We start from the raw sequence: 26,982 nt of genomic DNA, 5'->3' as shown, positions 1-26,982 counted from the left end.
AATTGTACAACTCGTGTTATCTCTGCGAGTCTCCCGAGAGGAATACAACAGAGTTTATTGGCGTCGCCGGTAGGATTACATGCTTACTTTACCGTAAAATTATTCATCGTAATAACAATGGCTGAAAAACAGACAGTAGAACTTATTAAATTGTTTAGGGAACAAATGGACAAGCAAATGCAACAACATAAGAGAGATATGGACACTCTGTTAAAACTGTTTGGTGCTCGACAAGTTGAAGGCGATTCCAGTGGCTATTTTTCAGCTGCTTCGACGACGGTGTCGATTCCACCATTTGCTGCATTTGATTCAGCAACAGAACTATGGCCTGATTACTGGTCAAGATTCCGCACGTTTGTGGCTGCTAATGCTGTACCTGAACAACGCATGGCACAGGTGTTCCTGACCAATCAGACCGCTACTGTTTACAAGCAACTTGCTAATCTGGCTACCCAACAAAATCCGCCTAAAGATATCAACAACTTGACAATGGACGAAATCGTTGACTTCATGAAAGAACAGTTCGTCCTAAAACTTTTCATTGTGAGAGAGCGTTTCAAGTTTTGGAGTGATATGCAGCGGAAGCCAGGCGAAACTCTCCAGGAGTTGGCAGCACGTATACGCCAGGATGCAGCTACCTGTGATTTTCTGTCGATCACCAACCCACAGGATGAGGCTCTGAGACAGAGATTCATATGTTCGGTCAACAATGAAGCGGTTCTGAAGGCGCTTTTTAGATCAAAGACACAGAACTAGATTTTGCCCGTGCTGTCCAAGTTGCCATCGAGACTGAAGACGCAGCAAAGGTTGCAAAAGAAACTGTCTACGGTTCCAAAACCAAGCAAGTCTACAAGGTCCAACAGAACAAGAATAAGAGTCTTCAAAAGAGCCATCAGCAGTCTTATTCCACAGACCAGGAGAAATGCTAGCGATGTGGAAAGGCTCACAAAGCAACAGACTGTCCTTTCAGAGAAACCAAATGTCATTTTTGTGACAAAAAGGGACATTTGCAAGCGGTGTGTAGGAAAAAACAACACCAGCAACGCAATGGCCATTCACAAACTCCCGTGAAAAGAATCACAAAAGCTGAGCTAGTCAAGGCGATCCTAGGTGAAGTTTCCCGAGACACTCACTGTTTAATTGTGCCAATAACAATCCAGAACAGACTGTTCACAATGGAATTGGACACTGCCACTACAGGCAATTTTGTTTCCTTGTCAGTCTGGAAACAACTTGGAAGACCAAAGCTGCAAGATGTCAAGCATTGCTATGAATCTGCCAGCAAGCACGACCTGCCTGTTCTGAGAACTTTCATGGGCCAAACCAAGGATCCAACAACTGGTAAGCAGAATATAATACCTTACATCGTCACCAAGATCTCTGATCTTAATTTGCTGGGTCGGAATGCTATAACCTGTGGCCAGCCCACCTATGCATACCTTTCCTTCTTTGGACACAAAACCCTGCCTGTGAAGACCTGTTGGGGCAAGTGAGATCGAAGCCTAGAGGATTATGATAAATAGGAAGGGGCTGAGGACTGAACCTTGATGGACCTCTACCTCTACCTGGAATTCTTCACTGTACTCATTGCCAACCCTCACCTTACTGACAGCATCCCTGTACATGGCTCACACAGCTCTCACTAACGATTCATCTATCCCTAGTTTCCTCATTGACCACCAGATAAGGGATCAGGAAACCCTGTCAAAGCTTTCTCCATGTCAATGAAAGCCAGGTACAGAGGTTTATCCTTGGCTAGGTATTTCTCCTGCAGCTGTCTTACCAGAAATATAGCATCAGTGGTGCTTTTCCCTGGCACGAACCCAAACTACATCTCATCTAAACTGACTCGCTCCCTAAGCAGTTGAGCTATGACCTTCTCCGTGACTTTCATTACCTGATCTAAAGGCTTGATACCTCTGTAATTATTTGTATCTAAAGCGTCACCTTTACCTTTGTAGCAGTTGACTATGGTGCTGCTACACCAGTCATTGGGTATGACTCCTTCGTGTATCACCTGGTTAACAATATGGGTGACTAGGCTATAGCCGACACGGCCAGATATTTTGAGCATCTCTGCAGTGATTCCTGATGAACCAGGGGCTTTCCCTGTCTTCATACTCTTGATTGCTTTATCTACCATGATACTGTCAATTAGGATAGATGGTCCCTCTGTTGGGTTGACATTCAGCAGACTCTCTTTCTCCCATTCATTCTCTTCATTTAGCAACCTTTCATAGTGGCGTCTCCAAATCTCTCTCTTTGCAGCCTCGTTTAGTGCAAGCATACCATCATCCATGCGAACACATTTCTCTCCTACGACATCACTATTCTCTCACACACACTGTCTTACAACATGAAACTCGTCAAGTCTTTGGTCCTCACTGCGCAGAACATTGCCAATTTTTTTCTTATCTGCTTCCCCTCTGGCGAACTAAACCTGTCTCCTAGCTTCCCTTCTGGCAGTCTGATACAATTCCCTGCTACCACCGTTCTTCCAGTCCTTTCAAGCCTGTTTCTTTTGTCTAATAGTCCTGTCAACCACGTTGTTCCACCACCACATTATCTTTGGTCGAGAGGGGACTTTGCACCATCCACAGATCTGGTCGGTGGCTCTCAGCAGGTTGTCTCGTAGAAAGGTCCAGTTGTCTTCCACATCATGTGATCCTATATCCCCTTCTATTTTGTCAAAGGCTTCGAGTAATAGGTCTCTAAGTCTCTGTCCATTTGCAGGATCTTTAACCTTCCAGACCCTTCTCCTCCAAGCTGGTCGTCTTCTGGGCATCCATTTAGCCCTGATCCTGAAGTCGCTAATTACTAATCTATGTTGAGGAGTACATTCTTCGCCTGGAAAGGTTTTGGCATTTATAAGCCGTCCTCTTTCCCTATTTCTGGCAAGGATGTAATCGATTTGGCTAGTGTGTCTGCCAGAACGGTAGGTGACTAGGTGACTGGCAGGTTTCCTGAAGTTGGTATTGCAAACCATAAGGTCACTTGCATCACAGAACTCCAGCAGTCTGGTTCCCTCCTCATTTCGGGAACCGAAGCCATAGCCTCCATGTATGCCATGGAAGCCCCCTGCATGTTGTCCAACATGTCCATTGAAGTCATCAGCCACAAAGAGAAGGTCCCTGTCATTCGTCAATGAGGTAGTCTGCAACAGGGTGTCATAAAATCGGTCTTTCTGCTCCTTCAGTAGCCCCGGTTGAGGGGCATAGGCCGAGATGATGGTAGCTTACCTATGGTGAAGCACTAATCTAATCTTAAGTACTCTGTCACATACTCTGACTACCTCGATTACCTTATCAACCCATTTCTCTGCAAGAAGTATTCCCACACCCCCGACCCCATCAGTGTTCCCTGCCCAGAAAATCTTGTACCTGTGCGGAACCTCCTCTCCACCTTACTTCTTGGATGCAGCACAAATCTACGTGTTTCCGTTCAAGCATCTCAACAATCTCACCAGACCTACCTCTCAGTGTGCCGACGTTGAGAATGCCAATTCTGGCGGTGTTGGAGGTGTGGGCCTGTGAGACCCTGGGATGAGGGACAGCAGTGTCGTGTACCTGAAAAGAAAGCTTGCATTTGGCAGAATTCATAAACAAAGCAATGCCTACAACCTGCATACACTACACCATCTTTATGCGCTGAAAGATCGATGAAACCCTGGGTAGGGGAGGGGATGGCATTAGGCCCCTAGAAGTGTTCACGGGAGACAACCAAGGATGACAGAGGATAGGAACTTCCGGTACAGGTGGAAGGGGCGTACTGAGAGCCAGCAAGTTTAGATGAGAGCATCTTCTCCACTTGTATACTATGGTTAAACAAATTTAGAGAGAATGAATTAACGAAATGATAAACTTGAATAAAATAAATAAAATGTGACGATTAACGGATGTGTATGAACTTAAGACAAACAAGGAAGACGAGGCTATCGGAACTATGTTTACATGGTAAAGAAATAGATAGATAATAAAGAACGAATGGTTGGGGGATAGGTTATGATCTACGCAGAAACAGGAGTACATGAACGAGGCTGAAAGGATAAAATCTTAACTGTTCATCTTCTAAATTTCGTGTTCTATCAGCAGAGGAATTGGGAGTCGTGTATGTGATTGGAGCATTGAGCTGGTTTATATAGAGTTAGGGTTAAGGCGGGGACGAGTTGGCGAACCGAGTGGTAAAATCGAAGAGAGAGAGAGAGAAGGGGGGGGTCTGTGTTTAGGTGGAACAGGCAGTAAATACATCACGAGGAGAATATTCTTTGTGATTTTTGGTAACATGATTGAATGAAACAGCAAATGCCAAAATCGTGAGACACTCAGAGATCTGGATGGTTGTACATTTACAGATTTTTATTAATATGTCACATGCTTTTATAAATTAAGGCTTGCATCTATTCTTGTAGATTCTCCAGATTTAATTTTTCTTCAGAGGATTTGTCTCTTTTTATAGTATAAAATGTACAACCATCCAGATATCTAAGTACCTTATTATTTTTTCTAATATATAATTCCTGTATAACTCCTCCAAACTTTCTAATATATATATGTATATATATATATATATATATATATATATATATATATATTAGAAAGTCCGCCCTTGAGTATAATACGCAGGGGATTTTTCGGGGGCTGTACCTCTGAAAAACCTAAACCTTGTATATAATATGCACCCCTTTTCTGACTTGAGTCAATGAGGTCTATATAACGGCCTTGGTTTGTAAACGTATATATGGTAACGTCCTTTATTATTATTGTATATATAACATAATGCAAACGTGTAGCTTTTTTGTGCACTTTGCAGAAAATAAAGAAATAACGTCAGTGAAAAATATTAAGTAAATTACCTTTACATATTTATCACTTAGAAAATTTTGTTAGAGCGTGGAGCTTATGATTGTGAGGTTGTGAGTTCGATTCCCGGACCGGGCTGAAAGTTGTGTTCTTGAGCAAGACACTTTATTTCACGTTGCTCCAGTTAACTCAGCTGTAGAAATGAGTTGCGACATCACTGGTTCCAAGCTGTCTTGGCCTTTGCATTTCCCTTGGATAACATCAGTGGTGTGGAGAGGGGCCTTCCACAAAAGAACCTTGCCCAGACTTGTGCCTCGGAGGGTAATTTTCTAGGTGCAATCCCATGGTCACTCATGACCGAAGAGGGTCTCCTCCTCCTGTATATACATGTATATATTCAGTTTACTTTCGCCTAGCTAGATTCTGATCCCATATAGTACACACATATTTAATAATCCGAGGCCTTTAGACTTATTTACAGAGAACGTATCTAAATAATTTAGTCACTGACTCTAAAATTTCGAATAACACTACAATACACAAAGATTACATTAAATAACACGAATTACTTCAATGTTTATAACAATATTATACTAGTATTCATTAGGGGATAGAAACCTAGACTCTTTAAACTTCATATAGCAATCCCTAAATGATTAAAATAGAAATATAGTAGAAGTCGCCCAATGCCATATAATTTACACAAGTAGATAAACCGGAAATTCCCCCAATCACAATATTTTTCCAATCACTATATTATTATTATTACTATTATAATTGTTCTTCATACTTTTAATTTTAATTTTTAACTTCAATCCTAATTTTCTTTTTATATTTTCTAATTTTTTTTAATATTTTCGAATTTTCTTTTTTACTTTTTATATTTTCAAATTACCTTTTACCCCTTTCATTATTATTTATTTATCTTCTAAGCAAGAGTATGTAGCCATGTAATAGATAAGTTTATAAAGTTAGGAATCTTTAGTGGTGTGTTTGGGTAAACTGACCACTCATCACAATGATATCAAATTACAACCCTAATCTATATTCCAAGAGTGGTCAAGCTAAGAAATAATTTATGACCACTGCAATCCCATCCAAGACAGCATCCTGTTCTCAACTCTATAGTATTTTATCTTTTTATCTCTTTTTCTACTTTATGGATTTATTTCTTATTTCTTTATTTCTTTTATTTTTTATCTTCTCTTTCTATCTGATACACGCTAGTTAAATACAATCCAATCTATTTATCATTCACTCTATGCTGAATTATGGTACAGTGTGGGCAGATTTCTGAATACCAACGAACATTTATGCAGATATAACAGTTTCAAGAATAAACCTATTATAATGGATAATACTAAGTGGACTTTTCCTTTTTCTTTTGTAATGTAATCTTGGGACTGAAAATGTTTGCGGCTACGATAGCTTTAAACCATCCTTTATATCAACAATATATACTGATGTAATGACAGATCGTGTATAACGCTTGAAACATGTGCACCGCGATATCCTTTGTGTTCTGTTTTCAATTTACGTTTAATATATTCTTTCACCTCTGTGTCACTATCCGGCATTTACAGGTGCTTACATTTATCAAGTATTACCTCTAAAATTTACAGTACCTACGTGTATATATATATATATATATATATATATATATATATATATATATATAATTGAATACCATGCATCCATTTCCAAGTAAGTTTATCTCAACCTTTTTAATGCGACTCTACTTTTTACTGTTTTCTTCCTCCATCCTTGTCTAATTCCCTTTTTCTCCCTTCCCACTTTCACTGTTTTCTATCTGTCGGTATGTCTCTCTCTCTCACCCTCTTTCTCTTTTTCACTCTCTTGTTGCTCACATGTGACCATTGTCCATCTTTCTTTTCCTTCAGTCGTTCAAAGGACTGGAAGTTTTCCTCCTCTCTCTTCTATCTTTTCTCTTTTCAAAGAAAATATTTATCCCAGCATTCACTATCTTCCTCTTGTTCTGGTCTAATGACCTTCCATGTTCATTTTCGCTCAGTTTCTTTGTATGTCTCCACTCTCCTGTTTTTGTTCCCAACTTTGACCTTCCATAAATCCTAAATTTATTTTAGAATTCAAAGGAGTAACTGTCTTTGAAGAATCATATTGTCGTTGAATGCTCAAAATGGGGAGTGGACAGACAGCTGACAACTGATGAAGGGTCGGTTTCTGTGTTTACTTATGTTTATCATATTTTTCTCTCGTTGATTGTGTATTTAACTCGTTTGTTTTCGTATTTCATATTGGTGATGTCCTATACACATATATGCATAAATATATATACATACATACATATATATACATATATATATATATACATACATATATTATTTATATTATATGTATATATATATACACACACATATATATATATATAGATATAAACATATATTATTTATATTATATGGAAATATATATATACATACATATATATATATATACGCATATATATATACATATATATATATATAATTTGAGTGGAGGCAATACGAGCAGAAAACTAGAGGAACATGACCTATTATCCAGCAGAATATACAATATATATATGCAAACTTACTTCGACATTAATAAAGCGACATAAAGCTCAACTTAACAGAAGTATTAATAACATACAAGCATGTAGACATATACATATTTTTATAAGCCCGCAAATATCTAAAAATATTTTAAAACATTTATAAATACATAGGCATTTAAAAAATATGTAAGTAAAATAAGTACAAATTATACACATAATAAGATATAAAAACGTCGATATTATATAAGACACAGTGAATTATAAATTCGCACGATATACTATAGAGGATATATGCTGTCTGTGAGAAGACCCAGCAAGCCAAGTGAGACCTAAATCCAAGGCCTCTGCCAAGAGTGTAGCCAGCCTACCTATGCATACCTTTCCTTCATTGGACACTAAACTCCGCTTGCGAAGACGTGTTGAGGCAAGTGAAATCGAAATCAAATTAAATTCGACGACTGTTGGGGCAAGCGAAAGCGAAATCGTGATGGCACCTGTGCCCAGCGTCACCTTTCTGGCACTTGTGCTGGTGGCACGTGTAGAGACATTCAAGCAAGATCGTTGTCAGTGCTGCTGGACTGGTTCCTGTGCAGGTGGCATGTAAAATACACCATTTTGAGCGTGGCCGTTGCCAGTACTGCCTGACTGGCCTTCGTGCTGGTGGCATGTAAAAGCACCCACTACACTCTCGGAGTGGTTGGCATTAGGAAGGGTATCCTGCTGTAGAAACACTGCCAGATCAAATTGGAGCCTGGTGCAGCCTTCTGGTTCACCAGTCCTCAGTCAAATCGTCCAACCTATGCTAGCATGGAAAGCAGATGTTAAACGATGATGATGATGATGATGATGATGATATATATATATATATATAAATATATATATATATATATATTATCAAAAAACAGCAAAAATATCACAAAAACTGTTACTCAGAGTTTCATGTTCTCATTTGTCAGACAGTTTTGTTTAGAATGGAGCAAGATAAAGTTATAAGCAAAAAAATACAATTACTTTGATAGTTGTTACACATATTATTATATTATTATAAAACTTGCAGAAAACTCTTAAATTAAAAATACCTTATTAAAGAAGGACAGAGCCTGAATACCCAGGGTAAATAATTAGCTGTAAAATATTAATCAATTAATGAATTAAAAGATATATCCAATTTTAAAAAAAATTTCTCGATAGATTACATATATATTTAGCAGTATATACACACACATACCAAACCATCTATAATATACATACATACACTAAACATACAGATGCAGGTACATAGCTACATACATATACAGATATATATAGAGGCAGGACATAAATATATATAAAAATGCATATATGTGTATGCACGCACACACATGCAGGTGCACAAAATCTCCTAGCATATGCTTATACAAGTTTGTTGTTACAGACGATAGAAAGAGAAGGAAAACATTATGTATGGAGAGGAGGACAAAAGCAGTGGAAAAGAAGAAAAAGAAATAAAAGAAAGAGAAACAGAAAATTAGAAAGAGAAAGGGTAAACGATATACAGGGATAGAGAGTGTTACATGATGGCATTTGAAAAGTATCCAAAGACGATTAGATACTTTTAGTTTGGGCAATGCACACACAAAATTACATGTATATCTACTTAAATACAAATATACATACAAATATATACACATATAGAAATGCATACAGATATACAAAAAATATGTATGCAAATACATGAGCCGGAATAAACAAAGACTTGATATAAACAAGGGTAACAAGTATGCAAGGAATAAGGTTTCTTTTCACCTGACCTTTTGGAATGTGAGAACCCTTTTTAGATTGAGCAGATAGGCCTGAAAGAAGAACAGTTCTAGTAACTAAGGAGCTAAGGTGTCTTAATGTTGATATTGCAGCTCTTTCTGAAACAAGATGTTCAGATAAAGATCATCTTGTTGAAAGAACAGCAGGTTTCACATTATTCTAGTTTGGGAAGCTGAAGGTAGAGAAAAGGGAAGGCGGTGTTGGGTTTGCAATTAGAAGTGATTTGCTAAAAGACCTAGAACAACCACAAAGCATAAATACACGCATGATGAAACTCTGGATCCCTTTTTCTTGTGGATGTTTTGTAACTGTCTTCTCTATTTATGCTTCTACACTTTCGGCTAGTGAGGAAAATATCCAAGCATTTTATGAGGAGCTTAGAAGAGGTATTCTGTCAGTCCCTTTGAATGAGAAGTTGGCTGTGTTTGGTGACTTTAATGCATGTGTTGGTAGAGACTATGGTACTTGGAATGTACTTGGCATTACGGAATAGGAAAGGTGAACAACAATGGGTTGCATCTGCTACAAATGTGTTCTGAGCTAAGATTGGTTGATGGGAATACTTTCTTTCATCATAAGTTGGAGCATGAAGTTACCTGGATTCACCCAAGATGAAAGGAAGGACACATGATTGACTTTGTATTAACTCGGAAGGGTCAAGTTCAAGTTCAGGGTCCTTAAGAAGATTTGTAGTGCAGGTGTACAAGTATCAAAAGTGCAGGTGTACAAGTATCAAAAGTGCAGGTGCAGTGCAGCTAAAACGACCACAAGTTTTGCAATTATTTCAGGAGAGATGCAGCAATGTTCATCTTGAATATTCTTTTCGGGATGGAATATATAAAATGGGATCAGGTGTATTAGGTTATAAGAGGAAACTGTACTGATGCTGGTTTGATTCCTATGATAATGTGATAAATGAGCTTTTCGCAACAAAGACGTCCACTCATGAAAAGCTTCTTGGCCCAAACATGAAGAACAAAATGCAACTAGATAAGTTGTACAAGTCTCAGAAAGCAGACTTGCAAAAAGAACTTAGGAGGCTTAAAGACATTTGGTGGAGAAACTTGTCTCAGGAAGTACAGACAGCCTTTCACAGAAAAGAGATTAAATGTTTTTATAGTTTATTACTGCAAGGCTTCTGGACTGCAGTCTTCATCATATGTTCCCTTGAAGTCAAAAGATGGAAATGAGGTTATTAAAGATCCTCCTGGAATAATGAATAGATGGAGAGAACACTTTGCAGATCTTTTCCTCAATTTGTCTGTAGTGAACATGGATATCATAAACAACATTCTGAAAAGAAAGATAGTGCAACACATGAACGATAGACCTTCCATTGAAGAAGTAAATCCGGCATTATGTAAACTAAGTGTTATATGGACTGTTAGATATGTAATTCGTCTGACGTTCCGTGTGTCATGTGGTTCGTCTGAGTTCATTGTTTCATTGTTGTTGTCTTGTGGGACTGTCGTAGTAAAATGTCATTGATATATATATGGCGGACATGACTTTTGTTTATTCATAACGAACATTGGGTGAGTGCGTTCTTTGTATGTAATTGAACAATAAATGTAATAATTAAATTGTATAACTCGTTTTGTTATCTCTGCGAGTCACCCGAGGGAAACATAACAGAGTTTATTGGCGTCGCCGGTAGGATACATGCTTACTTTACCGTAAAATTATTCATCGTAATAACAATGGCTGAAAAACAGACAGTAGAACTTATTAAATTGTTTAGGGAACAAATGGACAAGCAAATGCAACAACATCAGAGAGATATGGATGCTCTGTTAAAACTGTTTGGTGCTCGACAAGTTGAAGGCGATTCTAGTGGCTATTTTTCAGCTGCTTCAACAACAGTGTCGATTCCACCATTTACTGCATTTGATTCAGCGACAGAACTATGGCCTGATTACTGGTCAAGATTCCGTACGTTTGTGGCTGCTAATGCTGTACCTGAAAAACGCATGGCACAAGTGTTCCTGACCAATCAGACTGCTACTGTTTACAAACTACTTGCTAATCTGGCTACCCAACAAAATCCGCCTAAAGATATCAACAACTTGATAATGGACGAAATCGTTGACTTCATGAAGGAACAGTTCGACCCTAAACTTTTCACTGTGAGAGAGCGTTTCAAGTTTTGGAGTGATATGCAGCGGAAGCCAGGCGAAACTCTCCAGGAGCTGGCAGCACGTATACGCCAGGATGCAGCTACCTGTGATTTTCCAGCGATCACCAACCCACAGGATGAAGCTCTGAGACAGAGATTCATATGTTCGGTTAACAATGAAGCGGTTCTGAAGGCGCTTTTTAAGATAAAAGACTCAGAACTAGATTTTGCCCGTGCTGTCCAAGTTGCCATTGAGACTGAAGACGCAGCAAAGGTTGCAAAAGAAACTGTATACGGTTCCAAAACCAAGCAGGTGTACAAGGTCCAGCAGAACAGGAATAAGAGTCCTCAAAAGAAACATCAGCAGTCTTATTCCACAAACCAGGAGAAATGCTACCGATGTGGAAAGGCCCACAAAGCAACAGACTGTCCTTTCAGGGAAACCAAATGTCATTTTTGTGACAAAAAGGGTCATTTGCAAGCGGTGTGTAGGAAAAAACATCAGCAACGCAATGGCCATTCACAAACTCCCGTGAAAAGAATCACAAAAGCTGAGCTAGTCAAGGCGATCCTAGGTGAAGTTTCCCGAGACACTCACAGTTTAATTGTGCCAGTAACAATCCAGAACAGACTGTTCACAATGGAATTGGACACTGCTACTACAGGCAATTTTGTTTCCTTGTCAGTCTGGAAACAACTTGGAAGACCAAAGCTGCAAGATGTCAAGCATCGCTATGAATCTGCCAGCAAGCACAACCTGCCTGTTCTAGGAACTTTCATGGGCCAAACCAAGGATCCAACAACTGGTAAGCAGGATCTTATACCTTACATAGTCACCAAGATCTCTGATCTTAATTTGCTGGGTCGGAATGCTATCCAGACTCTGGGAATTTCCGTAGACACTGCTCTAGGTTTGAAAAGCATAGACAGCCAAGCTAAGAGGGAAGGTGCAGAAGGGATGTATCCAAAGACCTCAAGCGAGCCCTATGTTTCCCTACAGCAAGATTGTAACAACATGTGTGATGAATTTCCAGATCTTTTCAAGCAAGAATTGGGATGTCTCAAGAACTTTGAACTGGAAGTGAAGTTCAAATCGGACGCAACACCAGTCTTTCACAAGGCACGTCCGGTCCCATTTGCTCTTCGTGATGACCTGGCCAAAGGTTACGAAGAAGGCATCGCCAAGGGAATCTGGAAGCCTGTTCAATTCAATGAATACGGAACGCCAGTGGTACCGATTCGTAAAGCACACACTTCAAGCAACCTGAAGCCCAAACTACGGATTTGTGGTGACTACTCTGTGGGAATTAATGACCAACTTGCTGATCACCGTCATCCAATGCCACTCCCTGCTGAACTGATGCAGAAACTCGGAGGTGGATTCAGATATACAAAGATAGACCTTGCTGATGCCTATAATCAGATCAAGCTGGCTCCAGAAAGTCAACGCAGACTCGCACTCAGCACTCACCGTGGAGTACTCCTGCAACAATGACTCCCTTTTGGAATTAAGTCAGCACCTGGTTACTTTCAGGAGATCATGGAAAACCTGACCCATGATCTACCTGGAGTGGCCGTCTTCCAGGATGACATGCTCGTCAGTGGGAAAGATGCAAACAGTCACTTAAACAACCTAAAGTGTCTGCTCACACGTCTAAGCGACAATGGACTCAGATGTCGCCGTGAAAAGTGCCAGTTTGCACTACCCAGTGTAGAATACCTTGGACACATTTTGTCGGCTGAAGGGATCACTAAGGGATCCAAAGTCGAAGCAGTCTTAAAGATGCCATCTCCAACGAACGAATCAAGCTTGAAATCTTTCCTAGGTTCAGTTCAGTTTTATGGAAAGTTTATCCCAAACCTAGCCAGTATAGCAGAGCCACTCTATTGTCTTACGAAAAAGTCAACTATTTGGAAGTGGGGAGATGAGGAACAGTCAGTTTTTGATCACTTGAAAAATGTACTTTCATCAAGTCAAGTTCTGATACACTTCGATCCAAACAAAACTTTGGGACTGGCTTGCGACGCATCAAACGTTGGTATTGGAGCAGTCCTGTTTCACCGCTATCCTGATGGAAGCGAGCGCCCAATATCCAATATGTCCAAGACTCTCACTTCTGCACAGCGTAACTACAGTCAAATTCAAAAGGAAGCCCTAGCTATCATATTTGGCTTGCAGAAGTTTTACCAATATTTGTACGGTCGTAAATTCGTACTCGTGACTGACCACAAGCCACTGACATCACTATTCAGTCCGAGGAAAGGGACGCCACTTCTCGCTGCTAACAGACTAGCACGATGGGCCCTGTGGCTGAACCAGTTTGACTACACCATTGAATATCGGAAATCAGCAGATCATGGCAATGCTGATGCCCTCAGTCGCTTGCCATTCGGTGATGACAACGACTTTGACAGAAAGGAAAATGGTGAAGACATAGACATGGTGTGTGCCATCAAAGCTCTTAGTATTCAAGTCCAACCTGTGGATGCTAACGTCCTCCGTCAAGAGTCAGGGAAAGATCCAGTGATATCTACAGTGATGCGCTACGTCCGTGAAGGCTGGCCACCAAAGAACATGGAGATCAATGACGAAGTTAACAAGTTCCGTAAGTTATCAAACTCACTTAGTATCTGTCATGGATGCCTTATACATGGATCTAGAGTTGTGATTCCACATAGCTTGCAGCCAAAGATCCTCAATCTTCTGCATCTCGGACACTTTGGCATGGAACGCATGAAACAGCTAGCAAGAACTGCTGTATATTGGCCTGGTATCGATGCTGCTATAGAGATAGCCAGTCGACGATGTGATTCATGTAACGAACATCAAAGGCAGCCATCTAAGCCTCCAGTTCACCCATGGATGTTACCAGAAAAGCCGTGGAGCCGCTTACATCTGGACCATGCAATAAATTTTATGGGTAGAGATTGGCTGGTGATCACAGATGCTTATTCCAAGTACCCATGCATTCATCCTACTTCCTCTACGTCCTCCAAAGCCACTTTAAATCTGCTTGAGGAAGACTTTGCGCACTTCGGATTTCCTCACACACTGGTCACCGATAACGCACCAACTTTTACGTCTGAGGAGTTCCAGAGCTGGTGCAAAGAACGCGGGATCACACACCTGACAGGTGCACCTTACCACCCAGCTACCAATGGAGCAGCGGAACGTTTGGTGCAGACCTTCAAACAAGCTCTGAGGAAGTCTTCTCTTCCGCCGACACGAGCACTTCAAGAATTCTTGATGCAGTACCGGAGAACACCGACATCCTGTGGATTCTCTCCAAGTGAACTTTTGAATCACCGGCAGATACGAACAAGGATTGATTCTCTGCTGCCATCGCCAGTACACATTGCTCAAGGCAAACAGTCTAAGGAAGCACATAAGTCTCAGGTGACTCCAAGCTCGGCTGATGTCGCTAAAGTTACCAGGCAGTACAAGGCCGGAGATCCTGTGTATGCACTATACTATGGACCTCGCCGAGACAAAGATCCCTGATGGGTACCAGCAATCATTAAGAAGTCATTGGGTACTCGCTGCTTTAACGTGAAGGTCATACCTCATGGCCCGATGTGGAGACGACACTGGGAACAGCTGCGACCGCGGTACACAACTGAGGAAGACAATGAACCTGGTGATGCAGAAAACACTGTATTTGAATTTGCAACAGATCACCCGATGGAGATCTCGGAAACTGTGCCACTAACACAAAGACAAACCAGACCCAAGACCATGTTACCCGTTCCAGAGTATGGACCAGACAACCCAAGACGGTCCAAGAGAACCCGTAAAACCCAAGAGAGACTTTGCTGTTGATACTTCTTGTGTAGCATCAATTTCAGTGGGGAGGTGTTATATGGACTGTTAGATTTGTAATTCGTCTGACGTTCCGTGTGTCATGTGGTTCGTCTGAGTTCATTGTTTCTTTGTTGTTGTCTTGTGGGACTGTCGTAGTAAAATGTCATTGATATATATATGGCGGACATGACTTTTGTTTATTCATAACGAACATTGGGTGAGTGCGTTCTTTGTATGTAATTGAACAATAAATGTAATAATTAAATTGTATAACTCGTTATGTTATCTCTGCGAGTCAGTCCGAGGGAAACATAACACTAAGATCAGGTAAAACTTCTGGATTGGATGGTATTCCAGTTGAAATTCTGAAAGCAGGCGGGGATCACATTTCATCTGAAGTTCATAGCCTGACAGCTCAATTTTGGAATGTGTCTCCTGTGCCACTGGAATGGATAAATGGCATTCTAATCTCTGTATACAAGGGTAAAGGCCCAAAAGCAATGTGTGGTAATTCTAGAGGGATAAATTTTTTGGCATATACCAGAAAGATACTTTCAAGAATCATGTTAGATTGTCTTGTTGAGAATGTGCATCCACATGTGATACCCTGAAGGTATTCTTTGCAGAATGTTGCTTATGATATCCATGTTCACTACAAACAGATTTTGGAAAAGATCTGCAAAGTGTTCTCTCCATCTATTCATTATTCCAGGAGGATCTTTAATAACCTCATTTCCATCTTTTGACTTCAAGGGAACATATGATGATGAACGAGGAACAATGGACATGATATATTCTGTGAGGCAGATTCAGGAGAAATGCTTAGAGGAACAAATGCCACTATACCAGGTCTTCATAGATTTAACTAAGGTATTTGACACGGTAAACAAGGGGGCACTGTGGATTGTTTTGTGTAAACAAAACATTTTGTGAGCATCTTTAAGGAACTACAGAAAAACATGAAAGTTCAGGTAGTCTTTAATGGTGAACTATCACATGAATTTTTTGTGGACAACAGTGTCAAACAGGGAGATATTCCTGCCCCTACCCTTTTCTCTATTTTACTGCTTTGGTGTGTTTCGAAGGATTACAACAGGAGAATCGGAATCAGTTTTTGGACATCTGGTCACATTTTTAATTTGACCCAGTTTAACTGCAAAGACTTTCAAAACACTTGTAAGAGAATTACTTTATGCTGATTTGTTGGCACACTCAGAGGGGGAAACGCAACATTTAATGGACAGGTTTTCCACTGCATGTGTACATTTTGGATTTGTAATTAGTCTGGGGAAAACCAAAGTATTGTTTGTCCTCCTGGGCCAGGACAGGCATATTCTGAACCAAACATTTTTATGAATGGAACAAAGTTAAAAATCATTGACACTTTTGTTTACCTTGGAAGAACAGTGTCAAGAGATGGTGGTCTTGATGCAGAGATATTCTATCGAATAGGGAAGGGAAGTTGGAAAGCTTGAAAAGTGAGTCTGGGTGGAGAGAGGTATTTCCCTGCAGACAAAAACCAGTATCTATAAAACGTGTGTATTGATGGCACTTCTTTATTCCAGTGAGATGTGGACCACTTTCAGGTGTCATATGAAAATGCTGGAGAGATTTCATCAAAAGGGCCTCAGCTGTATCTTGGGAGTCAAGTGGGAATGTTTCATACTAGATATACAAGTTTTGCCCATGGCACATTGTAGCTCAATTGAACAACATGTTATCTTGGTTCAAATGAGATGGACATGTTATTAGAATGAAAGACGAGCGTTTGCCAAAGCATCTTTTTTATGGTGAACTCAACTCTGGTAAGCGACCACAGCATAAGCCGAGGAAAAGGTATAAAGACTGTGTGAAGGAAAACCTGAAGAAACTAGATATGAACAAAAGTGATTGGGAAGATGATGTTCCTGGATTGGGACAAGTGGAGAGGTACTGTTAGGACTGGTTGCAATGCCTGGGAGGAAAAGATGATTCAGCACTCTGAGCTTAAAAGCGCCTGTCGCAAAGGAACAATTGGGACTGTAATCAGCAGTGAACATTGGATATGTATTGTGTGTGATTGTTCTGCTGTCAGAAGCAGGATACGTGAATCATATGAAGTCACATGAAAATCGAAATGCCCAAACTGGTAATAATCTTGGACACCAACTGCCTCCTACAACTAGTGTCATGTGTCACAAAACTTGTAAGACAATATCTGGATTTAAAAGACATATGCTAGTTCACAAAAACATTCCTTCAGAATCAGGTTTCCAAGGGCAAAGACATAGAAGAAACTTGAATACCTGTCACTTATGTTCGAAACCCTGTCAGTCAGCAGCTGGTCTTAAAAGTCATCTGAGGGCTCATTAATGGATGGATTGTGCTGTGTGATGGGGTGTGGTGTGTTGATGGGACAGCTGTAGTCTGTCAAGATGAAGCAATCATTATATATATATAAATACATAAAGTGATACTAATTTTTACTAAATTTTTTAAAAATTAAAAAAACTGATAGGTGTATTAGGTTGTGATAAAATTTTTTAAGTTATGCAAAAGGACATGAACAAACTTTTTTCCTTGTGATATTTTCCCAAATTTAAAATGTGACAACATTATTTAACATAACTATATTTAAAGCCAAATTTTTATTATACTGAAAGATTTGTAAGTCTTTTTTTTTTATATTTTAACTGAAAAGTTAGTAGCTTTAAACTAGTATATTAATGATGATACCTGTAATATTTCAGTGGATTATAAGTACCATAAAATATATTTGTCTTAAGTGTAAACTTCATCACTATATTCGTTGTTGAATTTAAGATATAAGTTTTAATTTGGTATCATCAAATCAAATTTTACATGGCAATACTATGAGACCCCAGGAGTGTCATCATGTAATTTTTTTGAATTAAAACAATGCAACATTGGCATTGGTTCCGTATTACATCTCAAAACATGAAGAAAAAAAGTGAAACTTTCGATGAAGTAACAGTTATAAATTGTTTCGCTTTTAATAGTTTCACTATGTATACATATATATATATATATACATATATATATATATATATATATATATATGTACAGTGAAGAATTCCGGGTAGAGCTAGGGGTCCACCAAGGTTCAGTCTTCAGCCCCCTCCTATTTATCATAGTCCTCCAGGCAATAACACAGGAATTTAAGATGGGATGCCCCTGGGAGCTCCTCTATGCTGATGACCTTGCACTAATTGCTGAGTCACTATCAGAACTAGAGGAGAAGTTTCAGGTGTGGAAGCAAGGACTAGAATCAAAGGGCCTTAAGAGTCAACATAGCTGAAACCAAAGTCCTAATAAGTCGGAAGGTAGACAAAACACAAACCCCTTCAGGTAGATGGTCTTGCTCAGTATGTAGAAAAGGAGTAGGTAGTAACTCTATAAGATGTACCCAGTGGAAGCTATGGATACATAAGAGGTGCAGCAATATCAAAGGACGGCTAACTGGGAAGATAGTTTTTGTATGTGGCAGATGCTCAGGAGCAATAAACACTGAAAATGTGCAGAAAATAACCATTACCACACTCCGGGGTGAAAAACTAGAAGTAGTTGATAGCTTCCACTACCTAGGTGACCAAGTTTGTAGCAGGGGAGGGTGCACTGAAAGTATAGCTGTTAGAATACGAATAGCTTGGGCAAAGTTTAGAGAGCTCTTACCTCTGCTGGTAACAAAGGGCCTCTCTCTCAGAGTAAAAGGCAGACTGTATGATGCATGTGTACGAACAGCCATGCTACATGGCAACGAAACATGGGCCGTGACTGTTGAAGACATGTGTAAGCTTGCAAGGAATGAAGCCAGTATGCTTTGATGGATGTGTAATGTCAGTGTGCATACACGACAGAGTGTAAGTACCTTGAGAGAAAAGCTGAACATAAGAAGCATCAGTTGGTGTGTGCAAGAGAGGCGATTGCGCTGGTATGGACATGTGGCAAGAATGGACGAGGATAGCTGCGTGAAAAAGTGCCACACCCTAGCAGTTGAGGGAACCTGTGGAAGAGGTGGGCCCAGCAAGACCTGGGATGAGTTGGTGTGGCACAACCTTCAAACATTAGGCCTCACCTAGGCAATGACTTGTGACCGAGACCTTTGGAAATATGCTGTGCGTGAGAAGACCCGACAAAGCAAGTGAGAGCATAATCTGTGACCTCTGCCAGAAGTGTAGCCAGCTCACTAATTCGTATCTTTACTTCATTGAACACTAAAAATTCTGCTTGCGAAGACCTGTTGAGGTAAGTGAATTTGGAATTTGAAATCTGAAATCGAAATTGAACCGAATCCGACAACTGGCACCCATGCCAACCTCTCTTTCATTGGACACTAAACTCTGCTTGCAAAGACCTGCTGGGGCAAGTGAAATCAAAATCGCAATTGAACCATACTCGATGACTGGCACCAGCGCCAGTGGAGCACTAAGAGCACTGTCCGAGTGTGTTCATTGCCAGAGCAGCTGTCTGGCTTCTGTGCTAGTGGCCCATAAATAGCACCCTTTGAGCGGAATCGTTACCAGAGTTGCCTTCTAGCACTTGTGCTGGTGGCACATTAGAAAATCATTTGAGCCAGGTCGACTGGCTCCCATGCAGGTGGCATGTAAAAAGCACCTTTTTGAGTGTGGCCGTTGCCAGTACCGTGTGACTGGCCCTCGTGTTGGTGGCAAGTAAAAGCACCAACTACACTCTCGGAGTGGTTGGCGTTAGGAAGGGCATCCAGCTGTAGAAACTCTGCCAGATCGCATGGAAAGCGGATGTTAAATGATGATGATGATGATATATATACAGAGCAATCTCAGTTCTTGACCATAATTTGTTCTGAAAGTTTTTTTCGAAAACCAAATTGCTTGAGAATCGAATCATATTATCCCCATTACAATTAATGTAAAATAGATTAATTCACTTCCATGCACCAGATAAATGCTTATGTACATGCTTACACTATATATTTTGGTATAAAAAACATTTATTGAAAATGTAAATACAACACAAAAGTGTTAGTTCTTAGAAGGGGAGTCCCCTTCCATAAATCTTCTGGTAACTGTCTTTCAGGGGGTTCTTCCCTTCTCTCTCTCTCTTTGGCTCAGGTAAATCTTTCTCTAGGGTTTCTTTTCTTTCAGTAAAAGCCTTTCCAATGTTAGTTCTTTTTGCCTGCATTGTAAATTTTTTCTAAAATGAGACGTGACATTGTCATTGAAAAGGTTTACTGCTCTATTTGCTATCACTGTATCAAGGTGATATTTTCCAACTTAGCACAAATTCCTTTGATTAAAGAACTTGTGACATCCTTCTTTCCTTCCACCTCATCCAAAGACATTTCCTCAGCCAAATTCTTTTACTGTTCATTTTGAAGCTCTTCGGTGTAACCTCAGTACGGTGGTCTTTTACCAGCTCTTCAATATCTTTACTGTCAACATCCAAGCCCATAGTTTTTCCCATAGAGACAATATCATCAACAATGGCAATTTCCTCGACAGCAGCAGTACTTGTAGCTGTCTCAAACCCCTCAAAGCCTTGTTCTGGTACACAGTCTGGTCAAAGTTTCCTCCATGCTGAATTCATGGTTCTGTAACTCACTTGGTTCCATGCATTATTAATAAGATTAACACAATTTTTCCAAGATTCTTTGAGAATTAACTGAGTGTCATTAGTGACTTGAAAACACTTTTGAAACAGGGCTTTTGTGTAAAGTTTCTTGAAGTTTGCAATGACCTGTTGGTCCATTAGTTGTATTAGAGAAGTTGTGTTAGGTGGCAGGTATTTGACCTGAATAAAATCAAACTCTTCAACTAAGTCATCCTCCAAACCTGGAGGGTGAGCGGGATCATTGTGTAACACAAGAAGGCATTTTAGTGGCAATTTTTTTCTTTTAGGTATTTTTTAACACTCAGAGCAAAAACTTGATGAATCCACTCAATAAAAAAATGTCTGGTTACCCAAGCCTTCATATTAGCCGACCACAAAACAGGTAATTTACTCTTCATACCATTGTTTCTTTTGAAAACCTTTGGATCATCAGAATGGTAAACAAGCAATGGCTTGACCTCGAAATCACCACTTGCATTGCCACATAGAAAAAGAGTGAGTCTATCTTTCATTGGCTTGTACCCTGGTGACACTTTTTCTTCTTTAGTAATACAGGTCCTATTTGGCATTCATTTCCAAAATAATCCTATTTCATCCCTGTTAAATACCTGTTGGGGGAGATAACCTCCTTCTTTTATCAAGTCACTAAACTTAATCACAAATTTCTCAGCTGCTTCCTTGTTTGAACTCGCTACCTCTCCATGCCTAATCACACTGTGCATTTCCCTTCTCTTCTTAAATTCCTCAAACCAGCATCTGCCAGCTTTGGATTCAAAAGTATCACTTTCAGTACTTATACCAGGGGTTTTCTTTACTTGATTATTTAAAATTTCTAATGCTTTCTCACAAACAAATGCTTCACTGATATTGTCACCTGCTAACTGTTTCTCATTTATAAAAATAAGCAATTACTCTTCCAATTCTTTGAGTATCTTTGGTCTTTGTTTATTAATAACAGTCAATCCTTTTGTAACATCAGCTGCTTTTATCACTTCCTTATTTTTTAGAATGGTAGATATTGTCGATTTAGGCATACCGTACTGCACAGTGAGAGATCTGATATACGAACGCTATTTTCGTGTTTTGCGATAATTTCTTTCTTCACTTCAATTGTTTTTCTCTTAACTTTTCTTTTCCTTGTTTGGTCTTTCCTGAATCAACAGCGAAGTTTTTGCTATTATTATTCATATGTGAATTGGTCAATGAATCTAGGATTCCCCCATTTCTTCCAATATCCAGTTGCTAAGGTCACATGTAATTTTCATTTCCTTTCAATTTCAGCCAGACTCCCATTCTCCTTGCAAAAATGCTTATGAGATAAATTAATTGATTAAAAATGTACAGGTACATTAATTTAGTATTAATATTTTAATGATAAGAATAATAATTATTATTAAATACAACAGCTTTCTTTCCATGCCCGGACTAGCTATATGATGCATAAGCTTAGTTTACACAAGGGCTGCTCAACGTCCATTTTTGCACCAACCCACTCTCCCCACCTCCACCATTTTACTTTGTACATTAACATTTTCACCTGGTGACTCATACATCACATGTGCTGTGTATGTAAAAACATATATTTTGAGCATATCCTTATGCCGCCTCCTTAAAACCTTCATACAAGTGCTTTGGTGTGTGTCGTATACAGTTGAATATTTAGACATATAATACTTAAGCTGCCCTATGTAACCCCCCCCCCCCTATTCTCAGACGCATTTGTTGGCTCTTGCTCCAGATGTTGGACGAGGTGGGGAAGACTGGTTCATTGTGATTCACTGAATAAACTCTGTATCAAAGCTCTATGCAAGCTGGAAAGCATTTTCGCAGATCTTCCTTTCAGGTGATGACAAAATTCCCACAACTACCTTACCGCAACCACTCCCAAGTACTCAATCTCAGGGTCGCTACCATCAGTGTTGGCACAATGAAAGGAAGGAGTGGGGAGATTGCTGAAATGGTAGAGCAATGCCATGTTGATGTATGTGGTGTACAAGAAGTTAGATGGAGGGAAGCCTCAGCTAGATTGCTCATGGGTAAGAGACAGGTTAAAATTCTTCTGGGTTGGCAGGAAGGATGGAGTAGGTGGTTCAGGCATACTGTTAGCAAAAAAGTGGGTAGATAAGGTAATTGAGGTAGTTAGAGTATGTGATAGGGTAATGAAGATCTTATCATAGATAAATTAACAGTTACATTTATCTCTGCTTATGTCCCTCAGTTTGAGTTGACTGATGAGCAGAAGGACCAACTCTATGAGATCCTTTTGCAGACCACCTTAACAACAAATGACAGAGACTTTGTTATTGTGGATGGTGGTGCAGCAAGGAGGTGGACAGAGCTATAAAAGCAAAGAGACAAGCCTGAAAAGACTGGAAAAATGGTGGAAACAGAGAATTATATAAGGTAGCCAAAACAGCAACCAAGTATCAGGTTTACATACCAAAAAGAATAGCAGAAGGTAAGAGATTAGCAAATGTTCTACAAGGTGAGGGTCAGAGGCGTGAGGTGTTCAGGATTGCAAAGCAGTGTATCAGAGAGAGTAGAGATGTGGTGGGGGAGAAATTTGTGCGAATGGATAATGGTATTCTTGCACTTAGTGACTCCGAGAAGAAAGATGCATGGAAGTGTCACTGTGAAAGGTTACTAAATGTGGAAAATGAATGGGAGAAGGAGAGTCTATGAAATATGGAACCAATTGAGGGACCAGCCATCACAGGTGGTAGCAGCATAATAGATAAGGCAGTTAAGGACATGAAGACAGGGAAAGCCCCTTGGTGGGCCATCAGGAATCACTGCCAAGGTGATTAAAATTTCTGGTGGCATAGGATTAACCAGGTCATTCAGGAGGACACCATCCACAACGACTGGTGCAGTAGTATTATAGTTAGCTGGTACAAGGGTAAAGGTGATGTTTTAGATAGAAACAACTACAGAGATATTAAACTGCTGGACCAAGTCATGAAAGTTACTGAGAGGGTTGTAGCTCAATTGATTAGAAATAGAATTAAACTAGATGAGATGCAGTTTGGTTTTGTACCTGGGAAGAGTACCACAGATGCCATCTTCCTAGTGAGGCAGCTGCAAGAAAAGTACTTGACCAAAATTAAGCCATTGTACTTAGTCTTCATTGACCTGGAGAAAGCTTTTGACAGAGTTCCCTGCTCTGTTACATGGTAGTCTCTAAGGAAGGTAGGAGCAGAGATGTGGCTTGTTAGAGCTGTCCAATCCATGTACAGTGGTGCTGTCAGAAAGGTGAGAGTTGGCTATGAATAATACAGTGATGAATTTTGCATTCAGGTAGGGGTTCACCAGGGCTCAGTTCTCAGTCCACTATTATTTATCATAGTCTTCCAGGCCAAAACAGAGGAATTCAAAATGGGATGCCCATGAGAACTAGACCTCAATGCTCATACACAAGTATCATACAGTCTACCTTTCACTTTGAGAGAGAGAGAGTCCTTTTGTGGCCAACAGAGATGAAAATTCTTTGAATTTCCTCCATCCCACTATTTTCAGAACATCCTCCACCATTGTTAATTTGGTTATTTATAAATCAAAATACAATCATAACCTTCCACAAAAGGAGTAAGGTAATACATCTATAGTAAAAAAAAAAAAAGCTTAAAATTAAGCAAATGAGAGTCTGGAAAATTGTTGAGAAATTTCAAGAGACTGGTTCCACCACTGACTGACCTAGACGTGAGTGAACAAGAATTCTGAAGACCTCTCAGCTTATCAAAAGCACCATGGAAAATATATGGTGGAGTCTTAGTTGATGCATTAGAAAACTGGCTGCTACAGCAAAAATAAGTTGGAAATCAGTGTATCAAGTGCTATAAGATGATCCACCATTATGAGCGTATGCAAGTTTATAAGGTCATGTGACTGGAAAGCAGCCATCTTATCTTGCATCAGATTGCTAAAGACAAGCTTCCCAGCCTGGTGTTCACTGATGAAAAGAAACTTGACAGCGAACACACAGTAAACCATCAGAACGACTGACTTTGGAATGTATCTGGCTCTGTCAAGGGTAGACTTATAAATCGATGTCAAAATCTAGTCATGCAATCTCCTTTTCACTTTGAGAGAAAGTCCTCTTGTTGCCAACAGATCACGTAATATCCACCTTGTTTGGCCTTGGCAATGATGGACATATGCGCACTAGGGAGTGTCAATCTATATATCACTGGAGGGGAGATGTATTACTGCTGTCTGTAGCGGTCAAGTGTCCATCATCGACAAGACCAAACAAGGTTGAAATCATGTGAACTGGTGGCTTCAGTGCTGAAGATTTATCTTTTTGCTACTGATATGAAGAAGAAGGCATTCCAAAAAGCCAATGTGAGGGTATCTCTCATGGAAATTACTGCAGTAAAGTTGGTTCTAATGGAACATCCTTGTTTAAACAGGGATAAATATTACCCCACACTAATGAATGACTGCATGGGAATGAAGAACACTTGCAAGAAGAACCAAAGAAAGAGGCCTTTAAGTGGTCACTTGACCTGCTAAAAGTAACAACCAAATCTCCTTTACATTATACAATGCTGCCTCATAGTGTTTTGTGAGTAAAGGTGGACAGTCTTAGCCAGAGAATGTACCTTGGGTCTCTCAGGTAATTTGGGTCTTTATTTGGGACTTCTTCATACACAATGGAAACAACTTGGATTGCTTGAAACAAGCTTCAGGACATCTGGGAATTGAATATTTCAAAGTGAACAAGGCTTGTCAGGGCCAAGTGTAAAGGGCTGCAACATCACGTTGATGGTAAATTCACCAGGTTTTTTAAAGAGGGCTCAAAATCTTTAATGAAAAGGGCACTGGACCAAAGAGGAAATCTTGGCTTTTGATGCTCAATAAAGTATAGGGTTTGCTGACCAAGGCTTTTTTACTGAACCGTTGACCATATCAGATGTTAGATTTTGGAGATTTCCATACTTGGATAGGGAGAAAGTTCCACCTAATTACAATTGATGTTATTGCAAGAGTCACAGAACAAGAAACGGAGAGAAAGAGGGAAGGGGGAAAGAGGTTATTGGTATGGCATTGTGAAATGTATCTTGATTGTGGCAGCTTAGAGGAGGAGGAGAAGGAGGATTGGAAAGGAAAGAAAAGAAGAGAAGAAAAGACATCCAAGCATCTTTGACCTTCAGTCTGCTGAATCAGAACTGATTCAGGGCCAAACAATAAAACAACAACAACAACAACAACAACAACAACAAGCAAAACATTGTTAGCTTCAAATGTTGCAATGGAATATTTCAGAAGCAAGAATTTGTTGATGGGAAATGGTAAAATGAAAGGATAAAGCACAACAAGACATAACGAACAGCATGCCAACCTTAGTATTAAAGGTAGCATGAACGAAAAGTACCCAGGACATGCTGTGAAGTGGTTGACATTAGGAATGGCATCCAGCCATAGAAACCATGCCAAAGCAGACAGTGGGGTTTAAGATAATAGTCTTCTGGCTCTTTGGAGCCAGTCAAACTGTTGCACCCATTCCAATATGGAACAAGGGCTGTAAATGAGGATCATTTCTATTTCCTTTCTTTATGGCAGAATATAATTTTTGGTAAATTCCAAGAATATCAACATAAAACAACAAACAACAAATACATCCACCAACCTTCAGAATTTCTGTGTCTTTAGGATAAACCACAAAGTAAACATCTTTGATCTGGCTTGGATTTCGATCTGAGTAGTTTCTCACTGCTTCATACATTGTTCTGGGTAGATTTTCAATGGGGTACTTCAATTTTCCAGCCCCTAATATAGGAAATGCAAGGCTTTTTGCTCCCATTCTCTCAGCAGTGTGGAGACAAATTCTTATTATTTGAGTCACGTTTGCCAGAATCTAAAAAAAATATTGTTTAGTAATTGATAATGAACATTTTATGAAACTATTTTCAAATTCTTCTGACAGGGAGGAATCAAAAAGTAATAAATATATTCTCCTCTCACAACTCCTCTCACTCCTACCACTTCTAAACACATCTGTTATTCCTATCACTCTTTAGTCCTGCAAGGGACAAGGCAACCTCACTCATGATGCTGCTACAATAAAACAGACTCAATCCTCCGTGTAAAATGGTTGGTGAATGAAGAGAGACAATGCAGACCCAAGAGGAGTCTTTAGTGTTGGGGAGGACATGGCAACCTCTCTAGTGCCAGTGCCATGAGAGAGAAAACACACCAATACAGACAGTAAAACACAGAAATATGTTTTAATATAGTCTTCTTTATCAGTCATAGAACTGTTGTTAGGCCTTGAGGCTTTTTTCATTCTATTTATATATAAAAGATTTTCTGTTCATCGATATCT

At 39.7% G+C, this 26,982-nt stretch overlaps 1 protein-coding gene across 2 annotated transcripts in view; it reads right to left on the bottom strand.

Moving 5' to 3' along the window:
* Nucleotides 1-26,982, bottom strand: part of LOC149129304 (protein mono-ADP-ribosyltransferase PARP15-like) — a 110,087-nt gene that overhangs the window by 62,496 nt on the left and 20,609 nt on the right. For both annotated transcript variants that reach the window (XM_089346599.1, XM_089346598.1), the window contains one exon: nt 26,287-26,514. In XM_089346599.1, the coding sequence (XP_089202725.1) occupies nt 26,287-26,514 (228 nt within the window). The remainder of the gene's footprint in view (nt 1-26,286; nt 26,515-26,982) is intronic.

Source organism: Octopus bimaculoides, unplaced genomic scaffold (assembly GCF_046866305.1).
Source record: "Octopus bimaculoides isolate indiv1 unplaced genomic scaffold, ASM4686630v1 contig68, whole genome shotgun sequence".
NCBI classification, from domain to species: Eukaryota; Metazoa; Mollusca; class Cephalopoda; order Octopoda; family Octopodidae; genus Octopus; species Octopus bimaculoides.
This window is presented reverse-complemented; position numbering and strand designations above follow the sequence as displayed.